The sequence below is a fragment of the Balaenoptera ricei genome, chromosome 21 (assembly GCF_028023285.1).
Source record: "Balaenoptera ricei isolate mBalRic1 chromosome 21, mBalRic1.hap2, whole genome shotgun sequence".
NCBI lineage: Eukaryota > Metazoa > Chordata > Mammalia > Artiodactyla > Balaenopteridae > Balaenoptera > Balaenoptera ricei.
This window is the reverse complement of record NC_082659.1, coordinates 30,953,872-30,967,686: the sequence shown is the minus strand read 5'-3', so window position 1 is coordinate 30,967,686 and position 13,815 is coordinate 30,953,872. Positions and strand designations below refer to the sequence as shown.

General features: G+C 40.9%; 1 protein-coding gene across 1 annotated transcript; it reads left to right on the top strand.

Moving 5' to 3' along the window:
• The first annotated feature begins 12,039 nt into the window (after positions 1-12,039).
• TCIM (transcriptional and immune response regulator) lies at positions 12,040-13,338 on the top strand. The gene has a single exon (XM_059909348.1). The coding sequence runs from the start codon at positions 12,107-12,109 to the stop codon at positions 12,425-12,427; it is 321 nt and encodes a 106-aa protein (XP_059765331.1). The 5' UTR covers positions 12,040-12,106; the 3' UTR covers positions 12,428-13,338.
• Positions 13,339-13,815: the final 477 nt, after the last annotated feature.

The following is a 13,815-nucleotide window of genomic DNA, read 5'->3' as shown; positions in this document are numbered from 1 at the left end:
TTTAACTTTTCTCTGTATTTTTCTTAAGAAGAAACTAATTTCCCCTCTCCCACCACTATCGTGATAAGTCAACACAGAGCAATGTCCAGGGGTATAGGGACAAAGTTAGGAGAACTTCCAATTTCCTAATTAAAATGATGATGGGGGTCTGAACCAGAGGCAGGGGGCTCTCAGTCAGATGTCTTGTGGTCCCTTGCAGTTCAGGGAGTCTCTGAAAAGCTGAGTCCTGGGTCCAGTACAGTCACGCAGGCCTCCGAGAAAGAGCAAACTTTCAGACAGGGGTGAATTGAGCCTGGGACCCAGTACTCTGCCTTACTTCTCTTTTCTAAAAGACTTTGCAGCCCCTCTCGGCTCTAAAACGCAATGACGTATTTGGTTTTAGTGTAAGGGATCCGATGCTAAGGCCATTCTCAAAATCCGGTTACATAGATGCATCTAACGTCTTTCACGGTTTTCCTGGCTTCTAGGCAAGCTGAAAACTGAACTAAATTCAAGATTTAGGCAGCATTCCGTGATTCTTTTTTTTTTAAGTGTCATCTTGTATCAGTGACTTCCTGCCAGGAGTACAAAGAGGAAGGAAGGTGAGGATGCCAGAACAGCCAGATTCCTTTTCGCACAGCCTCTGCGAGGGACCCCAGGGGTTTGGGAGTCAGAGGGGAGCACGAAGGGCCAACGAGCTGTAACCTCACAGCTGCTGGGGGTGCAGCCTCTGGCCGTTCTTCCCTGCTTCTTCCTGGATTAGGAACCAGGGGACAAGCTAGCCAAGAGCTGCAGTCCCCTCTGGGACACGGAACCTGATTAGACCAGAGGAAAGTCCGGGAACGCGGTGTCCTGAAGTGCTTTAAGGTTAGACAAACAGGAGGCTGGAGGGATCTGGGAACTGGAGAGAGACCCACCGTGGTTCAAGCGTGCGAAACTCACCACGGAGTTTGCACCTTTCTATTAAAAGTCAAAAATAAGTGAGCAACATGGTGGACACTCAGTATTATCTACTTTGTGATTTACTGAGAGCTACCAGGGGTCAGGTGTACAGTCCTATAAGGATACTAGTCAAGCAGCTGAGGAGAAACTGAGCAGGAAGGAGAGATGGCCGTGTGTCATGGACCCATCGACCCCAGGGTGACATTGGGAGGGAAATAAGGCATAAATGCAAATACCCTCTCTAAAGGGTACCACAGAAACAGTAGAGAGCACTGATTCTCAATCCTGTTGCAGAGTAAGTTTAAATGCAAGGGAAAGCATTTGTTACCCGGAAAGAAACGGGAAGAGGAGTCCTAGACGTTTAAGACAAAAGGTCCACTACCCCAGTTTCCAGGAGATCAGCCATTGGTTTGTTTTAACCACTGCCGGGCCACCCAAAACAGCTGTGTCCCTCAGAAAATTGCCTCCCTGCCTGAGCCCCATCTGTGCGATGGCACGGTGGTCCCATTCTGGCCACAACATATGTAAGATACTACGGACCCCATGGCTCTGCCGGCATGTCAGTTGAACTCACTTTTATCACTAGTAGAAATATTTAATGCACATTAGAACTTAGAACATAATTAACTAGAAATAATGTTTGACAAGATTTGAGAGCACGTGTAGAACACTATAGGTTGAAAAACAAAAAGACAAAAGACAACATACTAAGTTGATGTCAGGGTTTTTTTAAAAAAAGACTAATTATAGGAAAGTTAATACACTCTAAGGGGTTCAGTAAATATTTAGTTAGTCTTGTTCAGTGACCTTGGACCAATTCCTTAATGTTCAAAACAAAAACCAACAAAGTTCAGGGACCATGATCTCTTTCTTCTGCTTTTGAGTCATAAAATCCATCATAAATTCTTACTGAGTGTTAATCTCTGCACGATCCTGGAACACATGTGACTACATTAAATGCTGCTTTCCCTTCCTTTCCAGGCTGTCTGAAAACTTAGATTTGACATGCTTAAATAGAAAAGTAAGTTTATCTCCAGAGATACAAGCTTGGATTGTATAGCAGTTGTGCAATTTTTCCAGCATTTTAGGGACTCTCATATTCATGTGTCAACAAGTAGTAAACTAGAAGAGGGTCAGTTTTTCACTTCATGCATTTGAAAACGGGTGCCTGTTGAGTGTCTTGGGAGTCTGTTGGGATCTACTTTGTTAACTTTCACCCAAGGCTATGTTTTTTTTTTTTTTTTTATTGGAGTATAGTTGATTTACAATGCTGTGCTAGTTTTAGGTGTACAGCAAAGTGAATCAGTTATACGTATACATATATCCACTCTTTTTTAGATTCTTCTCCCATATAGGTCATTACAGAGTATTGCGTAGAGTTCCCTGTGCTACACAGTAGGTCCTTATTCATTATCTATTTTACATATAGTAGTGTGTATATGTCAATCCCAATCTCCCAATTTACCCCTCCCCCACCCAAGGCTATTCTTGACCTCCCACACCCGACATCAGCATCCTTATCCTGTATCATGGCACCCTTTTTTCTACCTTGGTCCTCCAGTTCTTATCTCATTATCCCTGTAAAATGGAAGAGGGAACACCTTGGGATGTTTGGAGGAATGGCAAACAGGACTTATAAGCATATAGAGTATTTGTCTCTTTAGGGCATAGCAAAGGGGATGGGAGGCTTTTGAAATAAAATAAATAGATATTTTATTGACTAAATGAGCAAAGGATTGAATGTATGATTGCCCTTGTGGTCTAAACTACTGAGATATTTTTATGTGGTTCTACTACCTAGTTCTAGGGACATGTTAAAAAAAAATTATTCCCCAAATGATTATAGTGATGGCAGCTGTACTGGATTGTCTACCATTTCAGGGCGGTTATGCCGAAGCCTTTCCTATACACAAGTATCAAAAACAACAGCACAGCAACAAAGCGACAACTAGTTACGTAAAAGTTTATTGAAGCACAGGATCACGATCTCCTCTGCTCAGCATCAAAAGAGTCATTAAAATTGTCTAGACCAGTGGTTTTCAAACCACAAGTTGTGACTCATTAGTGAGTCTGAAGTCAGTTTAATGGGTTGTAACTGGCCATTTTTTAACGACCAGAGGATACAATAAAATAGAATGAAATACATAGTGCATAAAGCTAGTAAGTTTAAATGTCTTTTTGAAATTTGTGCTTCAGCTATGCATGTACATTATTTATACATACATGAAACATATATATATGTTCTTCTATATAATGACTGAAACAAAAATGTTACACACTTTCTTATGTGTGTATAACCTGATGACACAAGCTGTAGATCATAGGCAACAAATAGAATAAGTAAAAATAAGCACTGGTCTAGTCTCACTACTTACATGTCTCTACGAGATACCTACTAAGTGGTCATCCTGACTGTACTTGAATGTTCTCACTGTTTATTTTCTCATTGAGTAAATGCCTTTAATTGTGCTGAGTCAAAATATGTCTTTCTGGAGCTCACCTATTGCATTGGCCATATTTCTACCACCAGGCACTTTTCAGATAAGCCTAATTTTTCTTCCATTTAATAACCTTTCAATACTTAAACAGAGATATGTTGTCCTTGCTAAGAATTTGCTTCACCTTATGAAGAACTCCAAGAGTCCGATTGTCCTTCAGCGTCTTGGAGAAGCCTCGGGACCGGATTTCTCCAGGCCCCTCAGAAGTTTGGGCTGCCTATCGTTCTTGGAAAGTCAGACAGAATTAGTAGGTCAGTCTGAGGAGAGAGGAGCCAGGTGTGACAGTAATCTGCTCAGGAGAAGGGCCTTCAGAAGTGGCCACGTGTATGGTTTGCGACACTACTTACGAAATCTGGGAAACACATGCCAGGAGTTCTTTCTCTGTGGAGTCCCACTTTGAGAAAAACCAAAATATGCCAATGTCACAACTCTCATCTAGAGGCACGCACTGAGGGAGAGGGAGCGGCAAGTGGGAGGAGATGGTGCATCAAGACGTTTTTAGCTTTAGTCATAGATTACAGAAACACACACTACTATAAATACATATAAATATCTCATGCCCACTTCCTGAGAAAAACATGTTAGTTTATGTTCACAACTGTTTCCTTTGAAAGAAGCTATTAATACCAGGAGCTCAATATCTGAATCTGAGCAGCTAATTAAAATGTTAAAAAAGAAAAGCTTATCTTCAGTTCCTTTTTTAGGAGATGTTGCAAATATAGACTGTGGCTTAGGCAAAGACAGCTGTTTCACTTCACATGCAAAGGCACCATTAAAAAAGCAGCACTTTAAAAAAATGGTCTTGGCGGTAATTCTTTGCAGTAAAGTTGTGGATTTTTCTCCCCATATTTTGATTGAAAGCATTTTGGAAAAGCGTTTCTCTGTTTTTTTTTTTTTTTTTTCTTTTCTCAAAATTTTTATTGCTTCAGAATGTTTAATTAGTTCCTCTCTTTGAGTAAAAGTAAATGTCAGAATCAAAGTTTCTAGAAGAAAACCTGCCATTTGTTCTCATCAGCAATCACTAAAGATTTAAAAAGAAAGACATTTAATAAAATTTACTGAAATAAAAATGTTTGCTGATTAATTTTTTAAAGGGATTAACCACAACTACAGCAGAAATGGACATCTAGTATAGATTTTATATAAACATATGGAATACAGTAAATGCCCTCAAAGCAATTACTTAAGAGAATGATTGCCATTTCAGTTGTTAAGTACAGAAAAATGAAGGAGGTTTAAGTGTCCAGCGAAAAGAAGTCACGTGACCATTGACCATTGTTTTCACATGTTATTCAGCTCTCTCTAGGCCTCGGTATTTTCCTCATGTAAAATAATTCTAAAACTATTTATATGAATTCTATTTTGTGCCAGGCATTGTTCTAGATTCTGGGTTCATGCATAAGTAGGATAAAGAGAGCTGCAGTCAATGTTGATTTCTTGACAATTATTACTGAGAAAAAATAAAAATTAAAACTATATTTCAGACTTCTCCTCTGAGCTCTAGATTCACATACTCAGCTATCTTCTTGGCAGTTTCCCAAGCATTTCAGATTTACTGTGTGCAGCACTGAACTTGTATTTTCTCCCAAATCCTTTTCACTCTCAACCTTCCCCACCAAGGAGGCCAAGGCTTAACCTGGGAGTGACCCTTGACACTTAGCCCATCCCCTATTAAAGTCATCACCAAGTCCCTTTGAGTTTATTTCCAAACTACATTTAGAAGAGTCTATTCACCACCTGAAACCATAATTGTTCTCTTTAGTTGCTGTCTTTGACTACCCAGCAAAGCAATTTTAAAAATTAAATTAGAAAAGCGCAGCAGTTTCCCTTCCATGCTTATAACCTTTTCAAGACAGCCCATTGCCCTTAGGATAAAATATTAAGTCTTCAACACGGTCCTCCACCCTTTCCATCTTCCGGCCCTGCCTACCAATCTAGTATCATCATCCTCTCCTCGTTGGTTTCTATTTGCCACCTGCGTTGTCTTTGTGTCTGTTTTCCTGTCCTTCAAATTCATTCCCACCCCAGGGCCTTTGCACAGGATTTCCTTCTGCATCCAAAGCTCCTTGCTGTGCTCCTCTCCTTGTTAATTTCAACATTTACTTCGAGTCTCAGCTTAAAGGTCTCTTCTTCAGAAAAGCTTTTCAGGCCTTGAACGATTTAAAGGACGCCTCACCTTGTTTCCTCCTTTATATCACCTGATGTTTTTCATTTTCTCGCACTTATAAACGCTTCTTCATCTACTGATATGTTTACTTATCTGTCTAAAGTCTCTTTTCTTCTCTAGGCCTCATGTTCCACAGACACCGGGATGATGTCCATTTCTCCCAGCCTACTTGTTCCTCAAACTCGTGGCACACAGTAAGCATTCAATAGTGTGTTTGTGACTGAATCTATAAATCAATGAATAAAGACATGAAAAGAAAAATGAAAGACAGTTGGGATAGAAGTTTCAAACTATAAGAGATAAGTAAACAATGAGCATAAGCAGGAAGCCATGCGATGGTAGGAAAAAAACCATAGTATTTAAAGACCAAAAAATGAGAGTTCCAGGGCCGGCTCTGTTATTTAATTAGCTCCAAAATTTGGGGAAACTTGCTTAACTTCTGTTATACTCAGTTTTCTCATCTGCAAAACAGGGATAATAAAACCAGTGACGTTGTGAACGTCAAGCAAAGTAATATATGTGAAAGCACTTGGGAAATTGCAATGCAGTATGAAATTTTTGCTGTTAAAACAAAAATGTACAGGGATAGCTCAGTGGAAGTTTAAGGTACACATTTCTAGTTGCTGGCTTCTATGCTTTTCATTTTCAGGAGATTGCCAGGGAGAGAAATTGGTACACAAAACCGCATTGAAGTAAATTCTGTGTGCTTACTTTCACTCACTTCTTCATGTAATAATTCAATAAGTATTCATTAGATACATTCTATGTACCAGCTACTACACTTAATATCTTTGGCCCTTTAAAGATATAAATAAAGTTATCATTTTTCATCTGGAAAGGTAAATCTAGAGTCTTAGTGATGCGAACAGTAGTGGCAAGTAGCCTAGCAAAAGTTTGGGAAAACCTTCCCAAAGAGATTTGAGGGATAAGAAAAAAATCTGGAAATGAATTCAGTTTTTACAACTTACTTTGGACAGATTGTTTAGCCCAATTCTTTGTTTTTAGTGAAAATGGAGGTCGATAATATCTACTTCCAGTATTGTTATGAAGAATAATTTAGATATTATATGAAGAAAACTAGGTATACACATCACTTAATAAATATTAGTTTTCTTCTTTCCCTTTGTTTTCTCAAATCTTTTCATTAGATACAAAAGTAACCAAGCACACACTTATTACTGGCAAACAGATCTCTTTGTGTGATGAAAAAAATACTGGAAAACTGGTGCCTGAAAGAAAATACACTAGCCTAGAAGCTGCTTCTTAAGTCCTAACCACTGGACTGCCAGGGAATTTGCTAGAAGCTGCTTCTTTTAAACAGCCTTCATTATGTGCTGTCTTTACTGTAGAGAGCAAAAATTCTGTAAGGCACCTATGTGATACCATCTCGTCCATATGCAATTTGTGGCTCCTTGCCAGTGTTTTTTTAGAGTCTGTTGTCCACATCATTCACTGAAAATATTTATACAAAGAAGGGAAAGAACAGGGTGACAGCAGCAAAAGGCTTTCCGAGCACACATGGAGTTACCTTTGGCAAAGGGCATCAGCAAATCACAGCCTTAAGGCTTGTGTCACATTTCTGGTAAACAGAAACTAACACTGTTTCCCCGTGGATGGGCTTGTCCTCTAAACAGTTTTGAAATGCCTTAATCTCTCAAATTCATCTGAATGCTTTTAGGCAGTACTCAAGGAGAGCTGCTTAGTGTCATGTGGGAACATTATTCAGGCTTTTTGAAGAGAGAGCTTGCAGTTGATTTGAGAGCAATTCAGTAGAGTGTTTAAAATCACTGGGCTTTGGAGTCAGGTAGTCAAGGGTTCAAGTTGGGTTCAAGTTGTCTTCTCACAGCTGAAGGATTTGCGGAGTGAATTCGTTTCCCATTGCCACCGTAACAAATTCCCACAAATTAGCGACTTAAAACAACACAAATTTACTATCTTACAGTTCAGGAGGCCAGAGGTCTAGAATGGGTCTGCGGCGATATGTTCCTTCTGAAGGATTTACAGGAGAATCTGTTTCTTTGACTTTTCCAGCTTCTAGGGGCTGCTTGGCTCACGGCTCCATCCTCCGTCTTCAAAGTCAGCCACACAGCAGCTTCTCCCTCTCTGATTTCCTGTCTCCTTCTTATAAGGACTCTTATGATTACATGGGCTGACCATGTAATAATCCAAGATAATCTCCACAACTCAAGATCTTTAATTTATTTACACCTGCAAAATTCCTTTTGCCATATAAGCCCCTTTTGCACCATAAGGTTCCTTTTTGCTTATATTCATAGGTTCTAGGACATCTGGGGAGAGGGGGAGGATATTCAGCCCACAGCAGGGAGCAAGTTTCCATTGCCTCAGTTGTCCTGTCTGTCACACGAGGATTGCAATAGTTCCTACCGCACAGGGCTGCTATGAGAATTAAATGGAATCACACACACTGTTATTTAGTTAAACACTGCAACACATTAAGTGACCCAGGAGCTTCGGACACATTAAAGAGAAGCGTAGAGCTGATCCCTGCTCTTGGTGGAGACAGGCTTTAAATCAGTAATCCCCCAAATAAAAGTGTGCTTGAAAATTGTAATAAGTGCTACAAAGGAATAGTAAAGGGTACATTGGCAAGGAGGCGTGATCTGGTCTAGAAGCATCAAGGAAGACTTCTCTGAGCAAGTAGCTTTCAGTTGAGATTTTATGAATGAATAGCTGAGATAAAAGGCAGAGAAGAACATTCCAGAAAGAGGAAAAATATGTGCAAATACCCAGGGCAGGAATGGGCATAGTGCATTCAAGGAACTGGAAAGCAGGGCAGAGAGTGGCAAATTATCATGCGGCAGGAGTAGCCAGGGACCAGAGCAGGTCAGGCTCAGATAGGTTGTGTTAAGATTTTGGAGGCTTATCCTAAGAGTAATAGCAGGAGTGGTCTGACCAGATTGCTTATTAGACAGTATTGCTCTGGGTCCTGCACAGAGAATGGAGAACAAGAGTGGAAGCAGGAACACCAGGAGCGAGGTCTGGTCTTGGTCCAGGTGAGAGAAGATGGGGTGTCATGGACCGGGATCCCGAAGGAGCAAACTCTGAGCTGGCGTGGAGCAGGCAGGTGGTTGATCACTGAGAGCTCTTGGGATCATTGCCAACAGATGGGAAAGAGACAGGATCCGGCAGAGGGTGGACTCAGCAGAGCCTAAAGGATGTTCTGAAGTGTAGAAGATCCCTCAGAAGTGGGGTGAGGGGAGTGGGCATTTACACCCGCATATTGACCAGTCACTAGATACAGCTGCACCAGGAAGGGGAGGCGCCTCAGGGGACATGATCTTCTTCAGTGGTGACAACCTCCAAAGGCAGCTGACGGCTGAGCACCTGGGGAAAACTTAATGAGAATGCTGGGTCGTGCATCAAAGCATCTGCCCTATGGAGGCTTATCTAAAGAGTGGCAGGAAAAACAGAGAGAAACTGGATAGATTTGAGAAATATTTGCAGATAGAATTGACAGAACTTGGTGTTATATATAGATGGATAGATAGATAGATAGAGGGGAGAAAGAGAATGAGATATTAAAGATTACAGAAGATGATAGCTGGGTTTCTGACTTTTACAACTGAACAGATATTAATGACATACATGTGTTGCTTATGTATTCTATAGTTAGTTAAATAAATGAATCTATACTTCAGAGGACAGGGGCAGGTTGGAAATCAAAATTTGGGATTAATTAATGAATAGAGGATAAAAACTGTGAGCCCACCTAAGAGTCACATCAACAAAGGGCAGAGCATGAAAAGGCTGATGAAGCCTTGAGCAAGGACAATTCAGACAGGTTATGTCCATGTCAATCCCAAACTCCCTGACTGTCCCTTCCCTCCACCCTTCCCCCGCTGGGAACCATAAGTTCATTCTCTAAGTCTGTGAGTCCACTTCTCTTTTGTAAATAAGTTCATTTGTATCATTTCTTTTTAGATTCCGCATACAAGTGATATCATACGATATTTCTCTTTCTCTGACTTACTTCACTCAGTATGACAATCTCTAGGTCCGTCCATGTTGCTGCAGAAGGCATTATTTCATTCTTTTTTATGGCTGAGTAATATTCCATTGCATATATGTACCGCATCTTCTTTATCCACTCATCTGTCGATGGACACTTGGGTTGCTTCCATGTCTTGGCTATTGTAAATAGTGCTGCAATGAACACTGGAGTGCATGTATCTTTTTGAATTATGATTTTCTCTGGATATATGCCCAGGAGTGGGATTGCTGGATCATACAGTAGTTCCATTTTTAATTTTTTAAGGAACCTCCATCCTGTTCTCCATAGCGGCTGCACCAATTTACATTCCCACCAACAGTGTAGGCGGGTTCCCTTTTCTCCACACCCTCTCCAGCATTTATTGTACGTAGACTTTTTGATGATGGAATAATAACTATTTTTATGTTAGTGAGGCTGCCACAAAGGTGTGCTACATATGCCAGGAAATTCCTAGTCGTGGGAAGCGGAACATAGGGTTCTTCCATGGAAAAACCAGAACAAGTATCAGCTGCCGTGGTTGGCGCGTTGAACACCAGCTCACCTAGAAAAGTCTCTCAAGGAAGCATCTTTCACGAAGAGTGCGTGCTGGGCTCCTGTCTGTCTGGTTCCCCAGGTTGGGGCCATCTGCAATCCTTTCGACTCCCCTTTCACAATGTGCCCAGAATCTGATTTGTTTCCCTACAATCTATTCTCTACTAAGTAGTGACAGTTGTTTATTTATTTATTTTTTAATTATAAGAAAAATCATGTCATTTCTCAGCTCCAAGTTCCCCCAAGGCTACCTATCTCCTACAGAGTAAAAGGGAAATTTGTGAGACAGGGTTGTGAGTACAGGAAATTTGTGAGTGCAGGGTTGTACTCAGTCTGCCCCTGGCTTTCTTACCCTGAATCCCCTTCTCACTCTTCTCTGGTGACTCTGCTCCAGCCAGGCTGAGCTCCTAGCTGTTTTTCCTACCCGCCACGCATACTCTCATCTTCAGGCCCTGGCACTTGCTGTACCTCTGCCTACAACACCCTTCCCCCGGGGTGTCTGTCTACACAGGCTGCTCCTTCAGCTCCCTCAGGTCTTTGCACAAGGTCACATGCGAAGCTGCCTCTGGACATCCTATGCAAATTCCAACCCTCCCTTGCTTCTCCTGTACAACCTGCCTCACGCATTACTCTGTGACATCCTCTAGACTATACATGCGCCTTTTCCTATTGTCTATTTCCCAGCTGCATGTAAACTCCACAAAGGTAAGGTAGGGATGTTTTGTTTTTTATTTGATTTAGTGTGGTTTCCTGTTATATTTCCAATGCCTAGAAAAGTTCCAGCTAAAAGTCGACCTTGAATAAATACTGATTGAATAAACGAGTGAATGAATGAATATACGAGAAGAGCCTCTAACTCATTTTTCTAGTGAGGTACCTTATCTACATGCTCTCCCTTTGTGCACTTTTCTAGATGACTAGATGAGAGGAAAACAAAGGCCAGCCCTGTTTCTGAGAGTGCCGGGACCCGGCAGAAGGTCCCTGAAAAGAAGTCTCCGGAGCCCTTTGAAGCTGACATTGAACCTTGGGTGGAATGTAAGTGTTCCATACATCAGTGGGGACAGTGGCTGGCTGAATATTGTGGAAGGCAGAAAGAACGAATTTAAATTCTTCCAAAGAAAGTATTGTTCTGACTGTGTCTGACTGATGCCAAAATAAATATGAGAGGAAAAAGTCAACTCATCCCTTTTGAGTGCTATGCACATAAAAGCACCTTTTAACTCTTCCTCCGGCTTTTTTTGATATTGTTGTTGATATATACACAAGCCTAAGGAGACACTGTCTATTGCTATGATTATTATTAAATGAAAATTTTATTCAGCAATTGCAGATTTGCTCTTGGACGCAGGCTCTGAATGGTCACGGACTCAGGCTGTGTCACATCAGCGTTTTGTAGCGTCTGACCCCCATTCTACAGCAGACATACTCCAAATCAATGTCCTTGATGCTTAAGCTTTCTCTCAATAGCTTCGGGGTTGCCCTGGCTAGAAATGTCCACAGGGCACTGGTGTGGGCTGCCAAATGTTGGGACTGCACTTCAATAACTTCTCTGGGAATTAAAACTTTCTGGTGGCTGGCAGAACCCTTTGTTTTGGTTGTTGCCTGGAAAGATTTGAGAGTCTAAGCCACCTTGTTTGTCTCTTCTCTTTGTGCTGTCCTGGTTTCAGCTTTTTTTTTTTTTCTATAGAAGGGTCCAAGTCTATAATTCTATTGCCACAGATGTGGTAAAAAGAAATCCCCCCCTTTCCGGCCCTATCACTGAACACAGCTTTTAGTAACATTTAGCACAAGAACAGGATATTGGCAACTCAACTGTTAAACCTGTCTGCGATTATGCTTCCTTGAGATCACTCTGATGTCACCGGTGTAATCTGAGCCTGGAGCTTTTGTTCACACTTTAAATAGCAGTCCCGGAATGATTTTGCTACAGACTCTCTGGAGAGCCCGGGAGCTGAATTCCCAAAGATTCACACATCGATGAAAGCCAAGCCAAGCCACCCGGCCAGAAGCATGTCCACCTCATTGCGAGTAAGCCCGTCCATCCACGGCTACCACTTCGACACAGCCTCACGTAAGAAAGCCGTGGGCAACATCTTTGAAAACATAGACCAAGAAGCATTACAGAGGCTCTTCAAAAACTCTGGGGACAAGAAAGCAGAGGAGAGAGCTAAGATCATTTTTGCCATAGATCAAGATTTGGAGGAGAAAACACGGGCCCTGATGGCTCTGAAGAAGAGGACGAAAGACAAGCTTTTCCAGTTTCTGAAACTGCGGAAATATTCCATCAAAGTTCACTGAGGACCAGACGATGTATAAGGACATTAGCCAAGAACGGACATTTAAAGACCAAGCGAGTCTATGAAACCTACCACGCGCAGCATCTTGTTGCTGCCTTGTAAGTTTCTCTTCCATAGGAACGGAACGAACTTGTTACAAAGACTCCAACTAATTTCACGCCTGTGCTGTTACAGTGGAGAAGGAAATGCTTTCAGCAAGGACTGGAAAACTCCCCCTACGGGAAAAGGACCGATGCTGATGTCCTCAGGGGAGAGTCCGGACAGACATAATGAGAACTGAAACGGAAGATAACAGAAGTCTGGGGAAGAATGGAGGCCAGGGTCTCCCTGTCAGGCCCTAGGACTTAAACTCAACCTGAACTTTTTTTCCTTAACCAAACTGGGTAGGGGGAGGGAGATGGGGAACAGGAGAGAGAATTCCATGCTGCAATTGTTTACTGAATTTTTTATTTGAATGTTCAAAGTGTTTGCCAACCTTCAATGTTGTCTATCGGTAGATTTTTTTTTTTTAGAGATCAGTAATTGATTATTTATTTGCATTTATTACAATGCCGTAAAAAGTGCACCACATGGGTGTAAGTACAAATTCAAGGAACTGCATTATTTTCAGCAGCTCAGTGAAACCGTACGCCACCTTCTGGTTTGTAAGGGGTTTTTACGCATTTCAAACTGGTTGCCCAAAAGTTAAAATAATAGGGTCCTTCATAAATCCGAAGTACTGTGAACAAATTTTATAGTTTTTTTTTAATCTTCTAACTAATGCTAAAATATAATCTAAATTTCTTACAGTTACTGCAATAAGCATTAGGAAGTGAATATGATACACTTAATAGTTTATAAAGATGCTATGGTTTCTATAATTTATTATTCATGACAAATGATATACAACCTTAATAAATTATTATAAACTTAGCTGCTCTTGGTGTGTGATGATTGGTCTCAAAGGAAAAATAAGATGGTAGTTTTTATTATTATAAACTTTTATAAGCTTTTCTAAGGATTTTACTCTAAGAGTAAGAGGTGATTTTAAAGTAGCTTTGCATTGCCAACTTATTCAAAGCAAATTCTTACATCAAGTATCTAGGAAGTTTCTCTGTCCCGACTTTAAAATATAAGATACAGGCATAGAAATTCATAGAGTGGTTCATCAGTATTGTTTATGTATCCGTAGAGGGTGAGTTTCAAAAGGTTTTTCTCTCCATATTTTTGAAATTTTTCCTCTGTGGCTATGGTAGCTGTGTACATTTATTTCTCCCAAAACAATATATCTGAGGGTCAGAGTCTGAATTACGATCAAGATTTTGTGGCTTATCAATGTTTATTTAATATAAACCAATATGGGAATAACATTACAGTCTCTTTGCTTATTTCCTCATAAAATTATAATAA